General features: G+C 48.4%; 1 protein-coding gene across 3 annotated transcripts in view; it reads left to right on the forward strand.

Annotated features, from left to right (window-relative positions):
* polg (polymerase (DNA directed), gamma) overlaps positions 1-15703 on the forward strand; it is a 43291-nt gene that overhangs the window by 16141 nt on the left and 11447 nt on the right. For all 3 annotated transcript variants that reach the window (XM_085968562.1, XM_085968560.1, XM_085968561.1), the window contains 5 exons: positions 29-154; positions 1909-2069; positions 9007-9060; positions 9945-10062; positions 14868-15003. In XM_085968562.1, coding sequence (XP_085824688.1) covers positions 29-154; positions 1909-2069; positions 9007-9060; positions 9945-10062; positions 14868-15003 — 595 coding nt within the window. The remainder of the gene's footprint in view (positions 1-28; positions 155-1908; positions 2070-9006; positions 9061-9944; positions 10063-14867; positions 15004-15703) is intronic.

Raw genomic sequence — 15703 nt, forward strand, 5'->3', positions numbered from 1 at the left:
TGTCATTACTCTGTGTTTTTTATTTTAGGATCAAAATGGAGAGGCACAGCCGCAATCATTTCTTGAGGACAGCTGCCAGTCATATCACCACGGCAACGGTCCGTACAGTGACGTCAGCGTGCCTGGATGCTGGTTTTTCAAACTTCCACACAAGGTTTGTTATTTTCCCTTCCCGGGTTGATTGTTTCCTGTGCTTATTGTCTCCTACGCTGCCTGGCTATGGGTTGAGCTGATGGTGCCAACCTTGTTTTGTCCCAGTTTTCTCCTCTTGTCTCCTGAGGTTGCTGACTCTTGCTGGCTTATGATTCCACACGTACAGACACCCTCTAATACCTCATGCAGCTGCCCATTCGTCATGTCTTTCCGCGAGTATCGGCAGACAGTGCATCATCAGCAGCAGCATTTTTGCATTTACATAGCACCGTTAACGTCGGAAAACATCCCAAGGCGCTTCACAGAGCCTGACTCGAACAATGGAGGTTGCGCCAAAGCAGGAGATATTATCAAAAGCTTGGTCAGAGAGGTGGGTTTTAAGGAGGCGAGGCAGATGGCGAGGAAGAGGGCTTTTGGGAGGGAATTCCAGAGCAGGAGGTCCAGGTGACTGAAGGCACAGCCGCCAGTGATGGGGCGAAGGGAGGGAGGATGCACAAGAGGCCAGAGTCAAAGGAACAGCGTTCAGGGGAGGAGTTGTAACGCTGGATAGGGTGAGGCCAGGCCACGAAGGCACTAAAACATGAGGAAATGTGGCGAGGGGCTGTGATTATTGAACCGCTGGCAGAGTCCAAAGGCACAATGGTGGGTGGAGTGACCAAGATGAGAAGGAGGTTGGCGAGGTTAGCTCACTGCATGGGAAGGTTGGACAAGAGAGGAGGCGGGTGCAGTTTGTGACACCTTGGTGTGTGCAAATCAGCTGCTGCATTTACTGAAACAACAACAGTGAGGGCACAATCTAATACAGTATTGTGGGGACATTTGCAAGATATTATAAGTTGCTATATAAATGCAAGTTCTTTCTGCCAGCAGAGGCACTGGATGGGGATGATTTTGGATAAGTTTTCCCTCCCCAATTCAAGACCAACTACAGCACCACAACTGATGGCTCGCCTAACCTCCGCTAACTTGGCACATACCAGGGATTGAAGCTGGGGCCTTTCGTATGAATGGTTTACTACCACACTGGACCTTTGGCCACTGAGCTATCAACAGTGTTTGGCAGCCGCTATTCTGCGCCCAGAGCTGCCCCTCGGGAATGCTGACCAAGCTGCCTGCCCATACTGACACGATGGTTTTCCATGACCGCTGGGACTTGAACCTGTGACCTATGAGCTTTAGAAAGAAAGAAAGACATGCATTTCTATAGCACCTTTCACGACCACTGGACGCCCCAAAGCGCTTTACAGCCAATGAAGTGCTTTTTGAAGTGTAGTCTCTCTTGTAATGTAGGAAAAGCGGCAGCCAATTTACACACAGGAAGCTCCCACAAACAGCAATGTAATAATGACCAGATAATCTGTTTTAGTGATTTTGATTGAGGGATAAATATTGGCCAGGACACCAGAACACTCTTCTGCTCTTCTTTGAAATAGTGCCGTGGAATCTTTTACGTCCACCTGAGAGGGCAGACGGGGCCTCGGGTTTAACGTCTCATCTGAAAGACGACACCTCCGACAGTGCAGCACTCCCTCAGCACTGCACTGGGAGTGTCAGCCTAGATTTTTGTGCTCATTCTCTGGAGTGGGACTTGAACCCACAACCTTCTGACTCAAGAGGCAAGGGTGCTACTGATTGAGCCACGGCTGACACACTTATACTTTAGTTACCCTTTTCACATGTTCTCCGTATTGGGATAGAAATAGGTGAGGTGATGGAGAAACTGAATGTGTGTTTTCTTCCTTATATCTACTTCAGGACGGGAACCAGAACAACGTCGGAAGCCCCTTCGCGAAGGATTTTCTCTCGAAGATGGAAGATGGCACGTTGCAGGCGAGCACCAGTACAACAAATGCGGCCAGGGCGCTGGAAATCAACAAGATGATCTCGTTCTGGAGGAACGCCCAGAAAAGAATCAGGTGATGGGTGATCGCCTCTCTTGTTTTTACCCACGTTTACTCATTTGCCATGCAGTCTCTGCCCATGCAGTCTCTTCCCAACACCTCCAAGTTCAGCTCCAAGTCACACATCATCCTGACTTAGAAGTATATCGGCCATTCTTTCGTCGTCGCTGGGTCAAAATTCTGGAACTCCCTCCCTAACAGCAATGTGGGAGCACCTTCACCACACGGACTGCAGCAGTTCAAGAAGGCGGCTCAACACCACCTTCTTGAGGACAATTAGGGATGGGCAATAAATGCTGGCCCTGCCAGCGACGCCCACATCCCATAAAAACGAATTAAAAAACCCACAGGGGTGTGTGCGCAGTGCAGGCTGTCTGGCTGCAGGGAAATGTGATGCTGCGTTTATCACATTTAGGAAGCTGGTTTTATAAGTCTGGAGCAAGTTTGATCGTGAATAACCCTGGCCACATCCAATTTCATGCAAAGGGTCAGTGTTTTCTCTGGTTTGAATTGTTCATGTTCAGCTAAATGAGTGTTGTCAGTGTCTGGGAACCGAAGTCGGCATTCTCTGTCAGCGTCAAGCAGATCGGATCAGGTGCAGCATAGGTTGGAGGCACAGTTTTTAAAAAAAGACTTGCATTTATATAGCACCTATCACGACCACCGGACGTCCCAAAGTGCATTACAACCAATGAAGTACTTTTTGAAGTGTAGTCACCGTTGTAATGTGGGAAACGCTGCAGCCAATTTGTGCACAGCAAGCTCCCACAAACAGCAATGTGACAAGGACCAGATATTCTGTTTTTGAGGAATAACTATTGGCCAGGACACCGGGGATAACTCCCTTGCTCTTCTTTGAAGTAGTGCCGTGGGATCTTTTACATCCACCTGAGAGAGCAGACGGGGCCTCGGTTTAACGTCTCATCCGAAAGACGGCACCTCCAGCAGTGCAGCACGCCCTCAGTACTGCACTGGAGTGTCAGACTAGATTTTGGTGCTCAAGTCCCTAGAGTGGGACTTACACTACAGTTGTGGGTTCATGTGCCTTTAAGTCAGAACTACTTTTTACAGCTCCTGTATACTGTAGTACCGGCAGTGACCACACCGGTATATAAGCTGTGCGCATGCCTCTGTACCCCAGTCTAGAGATTACCCTCCTCCAGTAAAGACCTGTTATTTGTTAATGTACAGCATCCGTGTGATTATTTATCCACTGAACCATGGATCTAACAGTGGCGACGAGTGTCGATTCGAATCTACCTGCAACATTTTATTAAAAAAAAAAAAAAAAAAATAGTCGAGTCCAGGAACACGGGCGTCGACCGCGAGCAACCGCCCAGCAGTCAGGCAGAGATCCAACTTCGCTGGGGAGGCTGTGGAGAGCCGGGCTTGGTTCCCCAGCCACAACGAGTAGTAAGAGACCGACGACAGGTCCAGAGCAGACCCTTCCCGAGCAGCAGCGGCTGGAGCCGACCGACGGCAGAGAGAGAGAGAGCCGAGCAGCGTCGACGGGGTAAGAAAGAGGGTGAAGAGAGCAGGGCGCAGCCGGGGGTTGATCACCGAGCGGCGTCGAGGAAAAATACTGCAAACCGGAGAGAGAGAGGGTAAGAAACAGCCGGGTTCTAGACTGAGCGGTGTCGACAAATATCAAGAGAAGAACGCGCAGAGCACAGCCAGGGATCACGGGCTGATCAGGGTCCGCGGGGCGAAGCAAGGGGAGACGCCATTGAGCCGCGGAGAAGCAGGGAGAGCGCGGGAGACGCCATTTTGCGAAGCCGCAGCGGAGAAGACGGGCGAGCGTGGGAAGGAAGGAAAGCGCGGGAGATGCCATTTTGTGCCAGCGGAGAAGGGGAAGCGCGGGAGGCGCCATTAGTGATAGTTAACGCACAACCAAGGATGCCGAAGAGTGGCAGTATCTCTACGTTCGACAATGAAGTCGAAGATTGGGCGACATGTGGAACGTATTGAGGTGTACTACAGGGCGAATGAAGTGCCAGATGCTAATAAAGCACTGGTTCTGTTAAATTCCATGGGTGCAAAAACTTATGGGTTACTGCGAAATTTAATAACCCCAGAGAAGCCGGTAAACAATTTTGAAAGCATAGTAGAAATCCTACAGGACCACTTAAACCCCACACCGCTGCTGATAGCAGAATGATTTAAGTTCCATAAAAGGAACCAACACAAAGATGAAAGCAATGCTGAGTACCTAACGGAACTGCGCAAGCTATCGAAATACTGCCAGTTTGGAGCGGGACTAGCAGACACGTTAAGGGACAAGTTTGTGTGTGGGCTACAAAGTGAAGGAACCCAGAAACGGCTTCTATCAGAAAAGGACCTTACGCTGGACAAAGCTTTCAGTATGGCAGTATCACACGAAGCAGCCGCAAGGGGCGCTGCAGAGATACAACGGAGACCGCAAGAATATGGCACCAATGAAATTACCTATGGAACAGGGAAGTGCTATCGCTGCGGCAGAACAACACATGACCAGAAAGATTGTTGGTTCAAGGACCAAGTGTGCAGACAGTGTGGGAAAGCAGGACACATAGCAAGAGTCTGCAGGTCTGGGAAGAAAACCAACAGTAAGAAATCTCCACAGGAGAAGTACAAAAAGGTACACCAGGTGACGGACAGTGGTTCAGACGAACAAAAAAGTGACCCAGACTCCAGAAGCAAGGAGCTGGGTTGTCTAAAACTACATAATGTAACCGAAATGGAGGATCACCAGACTATCTGGGTTACACTCAAGATAGACGGAGTCCAAGTGGAAATGGAATTGGACACAGGGTCAGCTCTAACAGTCATAAATCAAAGAGACTACAAGCGGCTATTTTCACACATACCCTTGAAAGCTACAGAGATTGTCTTGAAGACGTATACGGGGCAAAAAGTCTACCCCAAAGGGAAATAAGGGTGAAAGTGACATATAAAGGTCAGGAAATACCTAAAATGGATATATATGTATTGCCAAATGGAGGACCACCACTGCTAGGACGTGAATGGATCCGAAAGATACAATTAGATTGGCATTCCATACAGGCACTGACGGTTGAGGCCAAAAAGGATGACGACGTCACACCTGGACGACTGTCAAAAATACTAACTGACGCAAAAGAAGTGTTCCAGGAGGGACTAGGAACACTAAAAGGAATAACAGCAACAATTAAAATAGAGGAAAATGCAAGCCCAAAGTTTCTGAAGGCCAGACCAGTGCCTTATGCGATCAGACCAGCAGTTGAAGCAGAGCTGGAACGGTTGGAACGTTCAGGAGTACTGTCCAAAGTGGACTGGAGCGAGTGGGCTACACCCATCGTTCCTGTAATGAAGAGGTCGTTGAGTAATACGCCTGGGGAACCAAAGAAGGTCCGCACCTGTGGGGATTTTAAGGTGACAGTGAACCCAGTCCTTCACACGGTGCAATATCCGCTTCCACGAATTGAGGATATTTTCGCCTCGCTATCTGGTGGTAAACGCTTCACCAAAATTGATCTAGCCCAGGCGTACTTGCAAATGGAGGTAGAAGAAGCTTCGAAACATTACCTTACGATCAACACCCATAAAGGTCTCTATCAATACAACCGGCTGGTGTTTGGAGTAGCCTCGGCTCCGGCTATCTGGCAAAGGGCGATGGATCAGGTCCTGCAAGGGATTCCAGGGACCCAGTGTTATTTGGACGACATCTTGGTCACGGGCGAAAATGACGGTGATCACCTCGCTAACTTGGAGAAGGTGCTCGCCAGATTAAAGGAATATGGGCTACGAGCTAATCGCCACAAGTGCGAGTTTTTCCAGAAACAGATCTCGTATTGCGGCCACGTCATCGATGAAGAGGGGTTACATAAGTCCCCTGACAAGGTTGAGGCAGTAGTCAAGGCTCCAGCACCGGAAAATGTGTCACAACTGAGGTCGTTCCTCGGGCTGGTAAACTATTACCACAAGTTCTTGCCAAATTTGTCTACGGTATTACACCCACTGAACACCCTACTGCAAACAGGGGTACCATGGAAGTGGGATGATGAACGTAGACGAGCTTTCCTGAAGTGTAAAGAATTGATCACATCAAAAGAGGTGTTGGCCCATTTCAACCCAGCACTACCAATTCATTTGGCATGTGATGCATCACCCTACGGCATTGGAGCGGTGCTGTCGCACAAATTCCCAGACGGGTTGGAGAGGCCAGTAGCCTTTGCGTCTCGGTCACTAACCTCAGCCGAGCGCAACTACGCCCAGATTGACAGGGAGGCCCTCAGCCTAGTATGGGGAGTAAAAAAATTCAACCACTATCTGCATGGGCAGAAGTTCACCTTGCTGACTGACCACCAACCAACCACTTGTCTCCATCTTTAATCCTAAGAAGGGCGTGCCAGTAATGACTGCACAGCGGTTACAAAGATGGTCCCTGTTTCTAGGGGCGAATCAATATGAAATAGAATATAAAGGCACGAAACAGCATGGGAACGCTGATGGGCTATCGCGCCTGCCACTGCCTACGGCGGAGGAAGCACCAGCAGTGGACCCTATCGAGATATTTTATTCGTCGATAATTGAACGATTGCCAGTAACAAACGCGGATATAGAGAAGGAGACCCGCAATGATCCGACGCTGTCACGGGTATATGAATTGACGGTGAGGGGATGGCCAACACATGGCGACTCACTGTTGCCAGCATTCTCATCCAGAAGAGAACAGCTGTCAGTATGCCAGGGGACAGTGATGTGTGGATCCAGAGTGGTGATTCCACCCAAGGGAGAGAGTGCTAAATGAGTTACATGAAGGTCATCTGGGGGGAGTGAAAATGAAAAGCCTTGCTAGGGCTTATGTGTGGTGGCCGGGAATCGATCAACAAATCGAAGACCTAACGAAGAGCTGCTTAGGAGGCCAGAAGGTCCAAAATGCACCACCACATGCCCCTCTACACCCATGGGAGTGGCCCTCCTCTCCATGGCAACGGGTGCACATTGATTTCGCTGGTCCATTCATGGACTCAATGTTCTTAATAGCAGTGGATGCTCATTCAAAGTGGCCTGAGGTGATAAAGATGTCTTCAACCACTACAGAGAAAACGATTGCAGTCCTACGGACCATATTTGCCAGAAACGGGTTGCCAGAGCAGATCTGCTCTGATAATGGACCACAGTTTGTGTCCGACGAGTTCCAAAAATTCACGAAAAGGAATGGGGTAAGGCATTACACATCCGCCCCGTATCATCCAGCCACCAATGGATTGGCTGAGAGGTTCGTACAAACCTTTAAGAAGGCGATAAAGGCCACGTGCGACGAGGAAATTCCACTATAGCATAAGCTGGACAATTTCTTATTAGCCTACCGAAACATGACACATGCAGTTACCAACCAGACCCCGGCCATGATGTTCTTTAACCGAAGGTTGAGATCTCGCCTGGACTTGCTCAGACCAAATGTGCGAAGAAATGTTGAGGACAAACAATTCCAGCACATCAACGAGAAGCCGACAAGGAGCTTCAATATAGGGCAACCAGTCTTGGCCCGGGACTATCGAACAGAGAAGTGGCAACCCGGAACGATATGTACAAGGCAGGGGCCATTAATGTACACAGTGGATGTCGGGGAGAACATTGTGAGACGCCACGTCGATCAGATCTTAGCATCACAGGAATGTGTCAACCCCATGTCTCGAATACCTGGGGATGAACCCGACATACCGGTAGCATCTACTTCAGACCCAGTAGCAGTGGAGCCCGATGAACTACCCGATGAAAAGGGGTCAGAATCGCCTCTGCACCAAGAACAAGAACCTCTGGAAAGGTGCTATCCCGAAAGGGTCAGGAAGCCGCCCCAAAGACTGAATCTATAAATGGACTTTTGTTATTGAATGTACATGTAAAAATGTAATTGTTATTTGAATATTAAGGGGGTATTATTAATCTAAAAAGGGAGGAATTGTAGTGTATGTGCCTTTAAGTCAGAACTACTTTTTACAGCTCCTGTATACTGTAGTACCGGCAGTGACCACACCGGTATATAAGCTGTGCGCATGCCTCTGTACCCCAGTCTAGAGATTACCCTCCTCCAGTAAAGACCTGTTATTTGTTAATGTACAGCATCCGTGTGATTATTTATCCACTGAACCACGGATCTAACAACAACCTTCTGACTTGGAGGCGAGAGTGCTACCCACTGAGCGACGGCTGGGCCACAGCTCCCTCTATTCTGTTCCATCAAACTTTCTCGGGTCATTCCATTTTAGGCAGCCACTGTCAGCATCAATCTCTCCATGTTCAGCTCAAACACATTTAGATACAGAGTGAAGCTCCATCTGCTCTGCATCAACAATGTACCTCAGTCCCAGCTTCCGAAAAAAGCACCCGTACTGCACCAGTGTCACCGTTTATATTTTGATTTCCCACGCTGGCCATTCTGCAGGCTCTGCGACCAATATTAATAATTAGTCCTGAATTTGGGATAATTTTCTGCTGCGGACGCACGTGTACAAAGAACTGAGCCACCCGAGAGTAAACTTGTCGGTCTCACCTGAGACTGTCGAGAGGAAATGTCGTTTCCAGTGTCAATCAAGCACTCCCCCTGCTGGCCAGGTAGCCACACAGCAGCACTGTTTAGTTACAGATTGCTTTCTTTGCCTTAAACACGTGACAAAAACCACAGTCCTGCATAGGGAATATTTAACTTCTCTGTGCTTGCTGAGAAGTTGACAAAATGTCAAAGGGCACAGTGAATCGCTCTCCCTCCCACAGAGTATTATGTACTTTCAGGATCTGTATGAACTTGCTTGCTGCGCGGCCCCAGATGTGGGGTCCTTGCTGTAGCACGAATTGTACCATATGTCGAGCTTCTGGGAGCTGGGATTTCAGGGGATATTAACGTCAATGTTATCAGTCCTGGTAAACATGTTAACAGCAGGAGGCTGTTAAACTATGTAATGAAATAACATCAATTCGATTCCTTCTGCAGTTCTCAGATGGTTCTGATGCTGAAGAAAAGCGAACTACCTCGAATAGTCACCAGGTGTGTAACAACAACAATAACAACATGCATTTATATTGCCCCTTGAATGTAGTAAAACGTCCCAAGGCGTTTCCCAGTAGTGATACCAAACACAATTTCACACCGGGCCACATAAGGAAATATTGGGGCAGACAGAGGTAGGTTTTAAGGATCGCCTTAAAGGAGATAGAGGTTATGGGAGAGTATTACAGAGCTTGGGGCCTTGGCAGCTGAAGGCACGGCTGCCAATGGTGGAGCGATTAAAATTGGGGATGCTCAAGAGGTCAGAATTGGAGGAGTGCTAATATCTCGGAGGGTTGTAGGGCTGTTGGAGATTACAGAGAAAGGTGAGGCCATGGAGGGATTTGAAAAGCAGGATGAGAATATTATCACCAGTCCTTGTGCTTTTTATCTTGTCGCTTTTCTCCTCATCTCTACTGACTCCTTGCTGGGGTCTGGTTACTCAAATGGATGCCATTCAAGTGCCTGTTCTTCCATTTGTGAACCTAGAGATTGAGAGTCGACCGGCTATTTTACCAGGGAGGGCATCACAGCCGAGCCCGGTATTGTCTCCACCCGAGGTTCGCGCAAACTTTCCAACTGGGATTGTTGGATAAAGGCACGGAGCCGAGGCTCCTCTACACAGCGAGGCGAGGACAATCTGCTAGGAAACCCGTCTGAACTAAAACATACTGGGGGATGGACCCTCTTGGACAGGAGTCGCGCTCTGTGCACTGAGCCCTTTAGTGACTCCCTATGGTTAATGAACCTTCTCCAGGGCAATTCGGGACGGGCAATAAATGCTGGCCTTGCCGGTGACGCCCACATCCCAGAAACGAATTAAAAATAAAAATTATTGGAATATTGACCGCATCCTGTTAAATGTTTGACTTTCACAATTGCAGGCATCCTGCTTACGACGAAGAGAACGGTTATGGAGCCATTTTGCCACAGGTGATCACGGCTGGCACAGTGACCCGACGGGCGGTCGAGCCAACCTGGCTAACTGCCAGCAACGCACGGGTACGGGAGGGTAACTGAGAATGTTAGGAATATGGACTTCTTCCTCTAAACACTGTTGATAACCGGCCCATTCCTCACTGTCCTCATCTGAAGGAAATGGCTTGATGGGACAGTGTAGAGGGAACTTTACTCTGCGTCTGACCTATGCCGTTCCTCGGCTGGGTTGCTTAACGCTAATAATCAATGCAAAATGTTCACATTTCAAGCATTTATCAGTGTCGGCCGTGGCTCAGTGGGTAGCACCCTCGCCTCTGAGTCAGAGGGTTGTGGGGTCAAGTCCCCACTCCAGGGACTTGAGCACAAAAATCTAGGCCGACACTCCAGTGCAGTACTGAGGGTGTGCTGCACTGCTGGAGGTGCCGTCATTCGGATGCGACGTTAAACCGAGGCCCCATCTGCTCTCAGGTGGACGTATAAGATCCTGTGGCACTATTTCGAAGAAGAGCAGAGGAGAATTCTCCCTGGTGTCCTGGCCAATATTTATACCTCAATCAACAATAACGTCACTAAAACAGATTATCTGGTCATTATCACATTGCTGTTTGTGGGAGCTTGCTGTGCGCAAATTGGCTGCCACGTTTCCTACATTACAACAGTGACTACACTCCAAAAAGTACTTCATTGGCTGTAAAGCGCTTTGGGACGTCCGGTGGTCATGAAAGGCGCTATAGAAATGCAAGTCTTTCTTAATATTGCAAGATATTGTAAACTAGGGCACAGTTCCTATTTTATTAAAGATTTCGGGGAGCCTGTGATTCAGGTGCCAGTGTTTTGCTCCTGACTAGGTCAGACTGTGCTCCTGCAGCTGGTCATTAATAGAAGTCCTTAATTGTGTAACAGCCTCAGAATTAACGACATAAGCATCAGTTTTAAAAAAAACTCTTTTTTGTACTGTCCTGAAAACACCAACTTTTGCCAGGCCACAATTCCCCAGCTGCCCTCTGTTATCTGACCGAAGCAGCCATTCTTCAAGCATGAGCCCAAACACTGTAGATACTCGAGGTAATGTTGACTTCGTGCGATAGTGTAAATCGGACGATAGCGAATCGGCAGCCCGTTTCACATCTCTTCCCATTTTTATTTCCATTGACTTGAATGGAAATATAAAACGAGGGATGTAAAACAGGCTGCCGATTCGCTATTGTCTGATTTATACCATCGCACAACAACAACTTGTATTTATATAGCACCTTTAACGTAAAACATCCCAAGGTGCTGCACAGGAGTATTTTAAGACACAAAATTTGACACTGATCCATATAAGGACATATTAGGGCAGGTGACCAAAAGCTTGGTCAAAGAGGTAGGTTTTAAGGAGCGTCTTAAAGGAGGAAAGAGAGGCGGAGAGGTTTAGGCAGGAAATTCCAGAGCTTAAGGCCTGTGCAACAGAAGGCACGGCCACCAATGGATGAGCGATTTATAATCGGGGATGCTCAAGAGGGCAGAATTAGAGGAGCACAGATATCTCGGCCGGGGGGGGAGTGGATTGTGGGGCTGAAGGAGGTTACAGAGATAGGAAGAGGCAAGGCCATGGAGGGATTTGAAAACAAGGATGAGACTTTTGAAATCGAGGCGCTGCTTAAGGTAACAAAGGCATGGATGAGGCTTTCAGCAGCAGATGAGCTGAGGCAAGGGCGGACACGGGCGATGTTACGGAGGTGGAAGTAGGCGGTATTTGTTATGCTGCGGATATGTGGTCGGAAGCTCATTTCAGGGTCAAATATGACACCAAGGTTGTGAACAGTGTGTTTCAGCCTCAGACAGATGTTAGGGAGAGGGATGGAGTCAGTGGTTAGGGAACGGAGTTTGTGGCAGGGACCGAAAACAATGGCTTCGGTCTTCCCAATATTTAATTGGAGAAAACTTTTGCTCATCCAGAACTATATGTCGGACAAGCAGCCATTTAGACACCGTGGAGGGGTCGAGAGAAGTAGTAGTGAGGTAGAGCTTGGTGTCGTCAGCGTACATGTGGAAACTGACGCTGTGTTTTCGGATGATGTCGCCAAGGGACAGTGTTAATGAGAAATAGGAGGGGGCCAAGGATCGATCCTTGGGGGATACCAGAGGTAACGATGCGGGAGCGGGAAGAGAAGCTGTTGCAGGTGATTCTCTGGTTATGACTTGCATTTATGTAGCACCTTTAACATAGTAAAACGTCCCAAGGCGCTTCACGGGAGCGATTATCAAACAAAATTTGACATCAAACCATATAAGGAGATATTAGGGCAGATGGCCAATAGCTTGGTCAAAGGGGTCGGTTTTAAGGAGTGTCTTTAGGGAGGGAATTCCAGAGTTTAGGGCCTACGCAGCTGAAAGCACGGCCACCAATGGTGGAGCAGTTAGAATAGGGGATGAGCAAGAGGCCAGAATTGGAGGAGTGCAGATATCGGAGGGTTGGAGGAGGTTAGATAGGGAGGGGCGAGGCCATGGAGGGATTTGAAAACAAGAATGAGAATTTTAAAATTGAGGCGTTGCTAGACCGGGAGCCAATGTAGGTCAGCAAGCACAGGGCTGATGGGTGTTTGCATTGGTGTTTACCAAGGAAGAGGACTTTGCTAAAGCTACAGTAAATGAGACAGTTGCCGGGACACTGAATGAGATAAACATAGATAAAGAGGAGGTACTAGAAAGGTTGGCAGTACTTAAAGTGGTTAAGTCACCAGTCCAGATGGGATGCATCCTAGGTTGCTGAGGGAAGTAAGGATAGAAATTGCGGAGGTGCTGGCCACCATCCACCAATTCTCCTTAGATACAGGTGTGGTGCCAGAGGACTAGAGGATTACAAATGTTACACCCTTGGATAGACTAGAGAAGCTGGGGTTGTTCTCCTTAAGATAGAGAAGGCTAAGAGGAGATTTGATAGAGGTGTTTAAAATAATAAAAGGTTTAGACAGGGCAAATAAAGAGAAACTGTTTCCAATGGCTGAACGGTCGATAAGCAGAGGTCACAGATTTAAGGTGATTGGCAAAAGAACCAGAGGATTTGAAATGCACGGCCTGATAGGGTGGTGGATACAGATTCACTGGTAGCCTTGAAAAGAGAATTGGATAATTTCTTGAAGAATACATTGCATGAATAATGGGGAAAGAGCGGGTTGTGGGACTAACTGGATTGCTCTTCGAAAGAGCTGGCGCAGACTCGATGGGCTGAATGGCCTCATTCTGTGCTGTATTATTCTGATTCTATGGGTGAATGGGACTTGGTAATAATAATAATCAACTTTATTGTCATTGTTGGTGCACAAGTGCAGTACAACGAAATGTAGGCTTGCGGCTCCCGAGAGTGTACATTTAGATTAAGACATTTAAACATTCAACATACATTTGGCTTGTAATACATTAACATAAACATAACCATAATAAAGTGCATTGGCAGATGTGCAGGCTTTAGAGTTTATTTGTGGAGTTCAGTAGGATGACAGCCCTGGGAAAGAAGCTGTTCCTAAATCTGGTCGTACGGGTGCGAATGCATCTGTAGCGTCTCCCAGATGGCAGGAGGGTGAACAGACTGTGGCTGGGGTGGGTAGGGTCTTTGATGATGGACCGTGACCTCCGTAAACAGCGTTTCTGGTATATGTGCTCTATGGTTGGTAGCCGGGTGCCGGTAATGTGTTGGGCAGTTTTGACTACCCGCTGCAGGGCTTTCCAGTCATAGTAGCTACAGCTGCCATACCATACCATACTGTGATACAGTTCGTCAGGATGCTCTCTATTGTGCAGCGGTAAAAGTTAGAGAGGATCAGGGGTGACAGGTTACATCTCTTCAGCCTCCTTAGGAAATATAGGTGCTGCTGGGCCGCCTTCACCAGAGAGGAGGTATTGAGGGACCAGGAGAGGTCTTCCGTGATGTGGATTCTGAGGAACTTAAAGCTGTCCACCCTTTCCACCACAGCCCCATTGATGTGGATGGGGGTGTGACTTCCGCCTTTAGACTTCCTGAAGTCCACAATGATTTCTTTGGTTTTCTTGATGTTAAGGGCCAGGTTGTTATCAGCGCACCACTTCACGAGATGCTGGACCTCCTCCCTGTAGGCTGACTCATCGTTGTTGGTGATCTGGCCTACTACCGTGGTATCATCCGCAAACTTGATGATGGTGTTGGAACCATGCACAGCCACACAGTCGTGGGTGAAGAGGGAGTAGAGGAGGGGGCTCAGCACACATCCTTGTGGGGCCCCCGTGTTCAGGGGGTGGGGGGGGGGGTGGGGAGGTGTGGTTACCTAATTTGACAGACTGGGGTCTGTGTTAGGAAGTCCAGGACCCAGTTGCAGAGGGAAGTGTTCAGGCCAAGAGTGTGGAGTTTGGTGGCCAGCTTGTTGCGAGTTGGGATACAGGCAGCAGAGTTCTGGCTGAGCTCAAGCTTATGGAGGGTAGAATGTGGGAGGCCGGCCAGGAAAGCGTTGGAATAGTCAAGTCTAGAGGTAACAAAAACATGGAGGAAGGTTTCGGCACAAAGTCAAAAATACCCCAAGTCTCTGCAGACTATTCAAAGGGTGTGGGGGGCTGGGTGGCATCACGGCCAATCCCAATCTTACTGTTATTTAACATCCACACATGTTCAGAGGGTCATTGGGTAGTGATCAAAAGCAAGATCGTCAGGTAATTTTTCCCTGTCCCTAGCCCAATTGTCCTACAGCTAACTTCACACAGATTCAGAATGGAATTTTCCTGGTCTACACAGCACATTACCGCCCAGGACCATGCATTTACTCACTGCGGTGCCATCATGGGAGCCATTATTATATTATTAACCCAACGAAGAATGTAAATGGATTGCATTCCTTCCCCCCCCCCCCACCTCACAGGCCGATCGTGTGGGCAGTGAACTAAAAGCAATGGTTCAGGTGCCTCCTGGGTACCACCTGGTCGGAGCAGATGTCGATTCGCAGGAGCTGTGGATTGCTGCCATCCTCGGTGAAGCCCATTTTGCTGGAATACATGGTAAGCAATGTTCCCTCTTATATTTTTTTTGGGGTGCGCGGCCCCTTTAAGGGACTGCACGGCCCATTCACAGTTTTGCGCATGCGTGATACTGTACATTGGAAAAAACCGGTCTGGGGCTGCTGGGTCCGGCAGAGAGGGCCACGCACCTTATAGGGAACGCTGATGGTAAGCTGGTCACACTGTTAGAGGTGTCATCAGACTCCTAGAACCACAAACTCCAACAGTGGACTACATCAAAAGGTTCAGGTGTTGATCTCATTTACATAATTTACATATCGAGGAAGCACTCCCAATTGATTTTTTATCATGCACAGATCCCATGATCACATGGCCTTACAGCCTGAAGCCATGATGAGTTATTTACATCTTTCTACTTTTTATATTAAGGGGGTGGGTAAAGCAGTAATGCTTGATGGGAAGTGGGTGGTGGGACTCTGGCCTCTTGTGCATCCCCCCTCCCTTTGCCCCACCACTAGCGCAGGTGCCTTCAGCCTTCTAGGCCCCATGCTCTGGAATTCCCTCCCTAAACCCCTCCACTTCCCTCTCCTCCTTTAAGACCTTCCTTAAAACCCACCTTTTTTACCAAGCTTTTTGTCACCTTTCCTAATATTTGCTTTTTTGGCTCGGCATTCATTTTCATCTGATTATGCTTCTGTGAAGTGCCTTGTTACTGTTTTTCTATGTTGAAGCTGCTATA

This window comes from Somniosus microcephalus, chromosome 27 (genome assembly GCF_052327205.1).
Source record: "Somniosus microcephalus isolate GS21.2 chromosome 27, FLI_Smic_1.0, whole genome shotgun sequence".
NCBI classification, from domain to species: Eukaryota; Metazoa; Chordata; class Chondrichthyes; order Squaliformes; family Somniosidae; genus Somniosus; species Somniosus microcephalus.